The 7,275-nt window shown below is 45.5% G+C and overlaps 1 protein-coding gene across 1 annotated transcript; it reads left to right on the plus strand.

Moving 5' to 3' along the window:
* The first annotated feature begins 538 nt into the window (after nt 1–538).
* LOC142864105 (ubiquitin carboxyl-terminal hydrolase 17-like protein 6) lies at nt 539–6,433 on the plus strand. Its single transcript, XM_075997255.1, has 2 exons — nt 539–2,156; nt 6,354–6,433. Exons 1-2 carry the CDS (start codon nt 539–541, stop codon nt 6,431–6,433), a joined length of 1,698 nt encoding a protein of 565 aa, XP_075853370.1.
* The last annotated feature ends 842 nt before the right edge of the window (nt 6,434–7,275 follow it).

Raw genomic sequence — 7,275 nt, forward strand, 5'->3', positions numbered from 1 at the left:
CATTATTTTGTGGATATCGAAGTTTCAGAGCAGCCTTTTTTGAAAACACTATCCTGTCCACACTGAAAAGTGTTATTACCCACGCACCAATCATTCACTCTATTGACCATAGAAGGAGGGCTATTTCTGGGCCTTTTGCTCTATTCCATTGGTCTCTATGTCTGATCTTACACCAGTGCCATTCTGCCTTAGGAACTGTAGCTTTGCAATGAGAAATAAAATCTCGAAGCGTGAGTCCGACTTGTTATTCAATATCTAACGTTCCCCCATTATTGTTTTCAAAGGGCTAGGACAAATATATGCCCACCACCCCACCCTTGTTAAATCCCGATTAAGGGTACTTAATCGGGATCCTGCTAGTTCAATCTGCCCCAGGTGTTGCACAAATAGTAATGGGGAGGGTGCTGGTCGGATTATCTGGGGACTGCCAGAGAACACACCCTGAGGCTCCCTAATCCGATTGAGTGCTTGGACGTGACTGGTGGATGTTGTGCCTCGGGAGTGGGTGTGGTGAGTCGGGCTAGCTATAAAAAGGCTGATGTGGAGACGGACCTGCCATTTGAAGGCGCTCTCAGAAGGGAAAGCATCGTCCTTCCTCAACTTACGGTCCCAGCGGGAGAGCTTCGTGATCATCGCTCCCGGAAACATGAAGGCTGCTTCAGTCCTCCAGGGAGGGGAGCCTCCTTTCAATGCCTTTGCAAAACTCAAAATTTCTCAGCCAAATTTAGCTGACGATAGAGATAGCCCCAGGTGTTACCGACCTAAGAACTCTTCAATGTTATCTAAGAGAGATCCCGACCTGCATTTGAAACAGGCTCCTGGGACAAAGCCATTGGCTCCCAGGGACAAACTGCTGCTGACCTGGAAGAGACCTTATGGGGTTGGTGCTGGGCTCTGCAATGTGGGAAACACGTGCTACATGAATGCTGCACTGCAGTGCCTGACGTACACACCACCCCTCGCCAACTATGTGCTGTCCCAGGAGCATTCTCTAAGCTGTCGTCGTCAGGAATGCTGCATGCTGTGCACTATGGAAGCTCATGTCACCCGGGTGCTAACCCAGCCTGGCCAGGTGATCAAGCCCTCGCTGGCACTGGCTGCTGGCTTCCACAGATACGACCAGGAAGATGCCCATGAGTTTCTCATGTGCACTGTGGATGCCATGAAGAAAGCTTGTCTGTCTGGGCACGAGCCCTTAGACGGTCACTCTGAGGACACAACCCTAATCCGTCAAATATTTGGAGGCTACTGGAGGTCTCAGATCAAGTGTCTGCACTGCCATGGCATTTCAGACACCTTTGAACCTTACCTGGACATCGCCTTGGATATCGAGGCAGCTCAGAGCCTCAACCAAGCCTTGCAATGGTTGGTGAAGCCCGAGCACCTGGACGGAGAGGATGCCTATCACTGTGGTACTTGTCTAAAGAAGGTCCCTGCGTCCAAGTCTCTGACTGTGCACACTGCCTCCAAGGTCCTGATGCTTGTGTTGAAAAGGTTCTCAGATGTCACAGGCAACAAAATTGCAAAAGAAGTGCAATATCCCGAGTGCCTTGACATGCAACCATACATGTCTCAGCGGAACAGAGGACCCCTTGTTTACCTCCTGTATGCTGTGCTGGTCCATGCTGGGAGCAGCTGTCAAAGTGGACATTACTTCTGCTATGTCAAAGCTGGGAATGGCCAGTGGTACAAAATGGATGATGCTAAGGTGACCGCCTGTCACATTTCTTCTGTCCTCAGTCAACCTGCCTACCTTCTCTTTTACATCCAGAAGAGTGAATTGGGGAGAGACGGTGGGTGTGCCTCCAGAGGGAAGAAACCAAGAGCCCGTGGGGCTGAAGACACGGACAAGGGAGCAACCCAACGGGAGCTCAAAAGTGACTCTGGCGTCAAGATTCCCGAGTTTGAGGAACGCTTGGAAAAGACAGCAACTACGGAGCTCTCCTTAGATCAGTGGAAGTGCCTCCTGGAACAAAACCGACCAAAGCCTGCGGTGAACTTCCGAAAAATTGAATCCACCCTGCCTTCCAATGCAGTTGTGATTCATCCACCAAAATACAAGACGGAGATGACAAAGGACAATAACTTGCTGCCCACATCAGACAAGGAAGAAAGAGACCAGGTGTCCCTGAAAGCTAGCAAAGTCCCTTGTGTGGGTGGGAGGGCCAGGGGTAGCAAGAGGAGGAACAAGCACGGCACAAGTTCTCTGGTTGTGTTCCAGTAATATCAGGATGAGAACTGATGCATGTGCAGTGACTCACACACACACACACACAAGTCAGTACTGGAGGAAGAAACTTGGAAATGAAGAGGTCCGGTTTGGCTACAAGCACCTGCAGCCATTGGTTCCTGGTGGCTGCATTCCAGGATGTGGCCACATATGTGAAATCTTTTCTTTGGATTTTTGAGTGTTCTGAACATTTGAAGGAACTTTCTACGTGCAGATGTTCACTGTATATGAAATTCATTGTGAATTCTGATTTTTAGGTTTTGAAGTGTAGGATTCCACTGTGAGGTTTTTAGAGTGTGTGGAATTTAATATGGAGTCTCATGATTTTCTGGTGGTGCTGTGTTAGTACTTGTTCTCACTTGTGGGTGGGTGTGAGATGTTTGCCTTTTGGTATCGTGGGATATCTGGGAATCATGTGCGACACTTTAAGTAATTGAAATAGGAGTAAGGTTTCAAGACACGTGTGATCGTTTTACCGCTCCAAGCCTTCAGCTGGTAAAGATTGTTCCATGGATTTTGGTGGGTTATCATATTAAGTGCAATGGTGTGTTCTCTGGATACAGTAGGCGGGAAAGTCTACATTTTTTCTAGATATGGTGCTCCTTGTGCTTCATGATCCAATATGGCCTTGTCTGTATGAGGTTATTAAATTTCATTGCAAAGCTGTAGTTTTAAAATCTGTTAAATGTTAATAAAATTCATCCCAATGTGACATAGGTACTGTAGTTCCTTTTTTCCCTCGGCAGCAGAGACTCATTCTTTACCCAGGGTGGAGCGGATGCAGTCGCAAGGTCACAGTTCACTGCTACCCCCAACTCCAGGCTTCAGACATCCTCCTGGCTCAGCTGCAACCACAGGCAGGTGACACCGTGCCTGGCGAATGTTTTGTTGTTGTGCATTTGGTGTCTCCCTATGTTGCAAAGAGCTTAATTTCTAAAACACCCCAGTTCAATTTCTTGGTAGTTATAGTCATCAATGTTTAATTATGTGAGAGCAATGAAAACCTTGGTAGCACCTTATTAGAAATACAGAAATCTATGGTAAAACTCACCCCTTATGAATCAAAAACATACACATTAACAATGTATCTTACATTTTCCTGGTTAGAGCTGCAACCCATACTATTAAGTGAAGTTTCCCAAGGATGCAAAAACAAGCACCACATATACTCACCAGCAAATTGGTATGAACTGAGCAGCACCTAAGTGGACACATAGGTACTACAGTAATAGGGTATTGGTCAGGTGGGAGGGGGAGGGGGAAACATATATAATGAGTGAGATGTGCGGCATCAGGGGGATGGTCATGCTGAAGACTCAGACTTGTTGGGGGAGGGGGGGACTGGGCATTTATTGAAACCTTAAAATCTGTACCCCCATAATATGCCGAAAAAAAAAACACATATCCTTCAATTATTAAATATAATTTTATGGAACCATAATAGACATATAATAAACTCTGTATTTTTAAAGTGTAAAAATAAAAATGTAATAATAATTTTTAAAAAACAATGTATCTGAGTGATGTTTGTGAAAATTCAAGTGTGGTAAGTGTTGGGTGCAGACTTATTCTCAATTGGGCTCACATTCAATGCAGTTGGTGAGCTTTAAATGACACTCACGCTTGTGTTCTAATCCCGAGATACCACTTTCATGTGTAGGAAAAATAAATTTTTGTGCATATACCTGTTTCATCTTGCACTTTGCATTTTTATTGAAATAAAATATAGTTAATATGAAATGCAGCATTTCAATCGTATTCACCTGAGCAGGATTCTGTGACATTCAGTGCATTCTCCTTCAGGTGTAACCCTAACCACCATCCACCTCCCAGGGACTTCTCGTTTTCCCAACTGAAACTCTATATGTATTAATCCTTAACTCCACGTTCTCCCTCTGGGAACTCCTTCCAAACTACAATTCTCCTTTGTGTCACCACGGATGTGACTGGTCTAGAGAACTCACATGGCATGAATCCTCAAGTATTTGTCCTTGGGTGACTGGCTGATGTTTCACCGTGCCTTGTGCCTCAAGGAAGTTTTTCTGAAATACCTCTAGAGAGCCAGATGGGTCTGTGTTTCTTGCATTTTCATTTCCATCTTCCACTTATTTGTACAGACACTGTGAACGTTGTTTTCACCCCTCTCATATTGGCTGACAGAAGCTTTATTACCACCAATTCTCCTCCCTTAGCAACCTTCAAAGAGGCCACTTTATCCATTGTTAAGGCCAAATGATGTTACGGGACACACATAGAAAAACACACACCCAAACACCCCATTGTTTTCATCCATTCATCCACTGTTGAATATTTGGGTGGTTTTCACTGTGTCCTTTCTGGAATTTTGGTAGAATGAGGAAAGGTATAGAAGTTTCTCTTAGAGCGTCTGCCTTTCAGTCTTTTGTCTATGTAGCTAAGAGGGACGTTTCTGCCTTATATGATAATTATCCATTTAATTTTGTGAGGAATGGTCGTGTGGTTTTCCACAGGAGTTTCCTCATTTTCTCATTCTCAGTAGCAATGTGCAGAGATTCTCATTCAATATATCCTTAACAATGGTTCTGAATCTCTGCTTTGACTGACTGATAGATTGAATGTCTCAAGCCTCAGAAGAGCAGAGCATTATCTCTTTGTATTTGGAGTAGTGTTTCCCTAATAAAGAAGGATTTTGAGCCTCCCTTCAAGAATTCATTGGCCATTTCATATCTTCTCTGGTGAAACGTCTACTTTTATACATTTTTGGGATTTAATTTGTTTCTAAGTCACAAACTTTTGTAATATTCTGGATACTCCTTCTTGATCAGAAATATATTTTGCAAATATTTTGTCGCCTCCTTTTGGTAGTTCCGTCATTGTTTTAGAGTGGCCTTGAAGCATAAAAGTTCTAATGTTGGCGTGGATGCAGAGAGATAGGAACACTCTCACGCTGCCGGTGGGACTGCAAACTAGTTCATTCTCTGTGGAAAGCAATATGGAGATTCCCTAAAGCGACTGGATCAACAAGTCTATCTAGCCTTTGATCCAGCAATCCCATGACTCGGCACCCTTCCAAAAGAACAAAAGTCACTCTAAGAAGAAGACACCTGCACTCGAATGTTCAGGGCAGCACAATTCACAATTGCAAAGAAGCGGAAACAACCCAAGTGCCCATCAATACATGAGTCGATTAATAAAACGTGGTATATGTGTGCCATGGAGTACTCTTCAGTTGTAGGAAACAACGGTGATGCAGCATCATTTGTTTATTCCTGGATAGAGCTGGAACCCATTCTATTAAGTGAAGTATCCCAAGAATGGAAATATAAGCATCACATGTACTCACCAGCAAATTGGTATTAAGTGATCAACACCTAAGTGGACATAAAGGAATAACATTTATCGTGTGTCGGGCAGGTGGCGGGAGAGGGGACGGTTATATACACTCATAGTGAATGCACTGCGCACCAACTGGGGGAAGGACATGCTTGAAGCTCTGACTCAAAGGAGGGTGTGGGCAAGGGTGATAGACATGACCCTAACATTTGTACCCCCACAATATGCTGGAGAAAAATAAAAAATGTTCCAATTTTGATACACCCCAATCTATTTATTTTCTTATGCCTGATTGTTGGTGTCATGTGCAAGAAATCCTTAGAAAATCCCGTGCCCTGAACATTGCCCCCATATGTTCTTCTACGTTGCATGGTTTACTTTGTACATTTAGTGTTTTCTGAATTTCAGGTTGTATTTCAGTATTTTGTGTCTAGGAATTTTATTTCTTTGGGTGTTTTTTTGTGTAAGGTCCAACTTTGGGGTTTCTTCGGATAGTCTAAGTTTCACGGCACCCTATTAGGCAAGGAATGCCCTTGTGCATAGAAAAGTTTTGACACCCTGGTGTCAGTGACTCAAACCCGTCCACCAGAGACGGCAGGGTTGTGTGTGGGTGTCTCTTCTACACCTTTGGTAGCAGCAGCCTGGGATTTTGACGTCATTTTGTCTCCAGAAGCTTGTACCCATGAGGGGAGCTCGGAGGTCACTCCTCCTGAGAGCAGAATCCCGGCAGAGACAGTTTTTCCTCACACTCTGCAGTGTCTGCTCCTGCCCTGCTGCTCCGTCCCAGTCCCCATGTCCTCCTTCCCCCCAGGACATGGGCGTTCCTCCCTGAGCAGCTATGGAATTGATTCTGGTAACATCTTGAAGTTCTCAGCACAGGGTGTGCAGTAAGGAGGGTGTGGACACAGAGCAGATGCCCAGTGAAGTTTGCATTAATAGGGGCATACACATAAATTTCCATAGGCTGCCTTCCTCAAACTCCTATTTTTATCTAAGTTTACTAGGACTCGGCAAAGGAAAGTGATGTTTTGGGGGGTGGGGGCGGCGGCGATGGGGGATCCTCTGGAGAACGACGCCTATTTGTCCTGGGGTGTGAGGGTCGGGGTGGAGGGGTCGTGTGCTGGGGTTTCTTTCCCAGCTCAGGAAGCTAAGTGTGGGGATCTGGCTGACCAGAACGAACAGCACACGGGTCCTTGTCCCCAGGTAAATCCACAGGTCCCTCCCACAATCTTAGTGGCTTGGGATCGGATGGAGATGAATTTTGCCTGAGATTCTGAATTGTTAAGGAGCCATTAGACCTGCCAGCCTCCTCATCACCTTCCATAAACTTCCACCTATAGAGATAGGTTTTACGTAATTTGCACTGGGATAAAGAAAAAATAGGACACCGCCTGGTATCGAGGTGACAATTTTATTGACAGAGAAGCAAAGTGCAAAGAGACTTTCATACAGTGACATTAGAGAACTCCAATGTACAAGGTGAAGAAATATCCCAAGCCTGGGTTCCCCTGACAACTTCCAGAGTCAAAGCCTCTCCCCTGAGGACGGGACAGGGCTTCAGAGATGAAGGACCCAGGCACCACCCAGACACCGCGAAGTACACACACTTGGACCCCAAGTACACAATGTCTCACTCGGAGTCAGTGTCCTCAGAGGACGAGGAAAGCCGAAGGTCCTCATACAGGACACTCGGGGGGACCCGGGCACAGGGAGCCTCAGACTTCTCTGGGGCG

Source organism: Microcebus murinus, chromosome 24 (genome assembly GCF_040939455.1).
Source record: "Microcebus murinus isolate Inina chromosome 24, M.murinus_Inina_mat1.0, whole genome shotgun sequence".
In the NCBI taxonomy this organism is placed as follows: domain Eukaryota; kingdom Metazoa; phylum Chordata; class Mammalia; order Primates; family Cheirogaleidae; genus Microcebus; species Microcebus murinus.

What these genes read in the sequence shown, in the direction of transcription:
- LOC142864105 (XM_075997255.1), top strand. Translation starts at nt 539, where the DNA reads ATGTGGAGACGGACCTGCCATTTGAAGGCGCTCTCAGAAGGGAAAGCA. An exon ending in TAGCAAAGTCCCTTGTGTGG is followed by an intron (nt 2,157 to 6,353) that starts GTGGGAGGGCCA and finishes CCTTCCCCCCAG; the next exon opens with GACATGGGCGTTCCTCCCTG.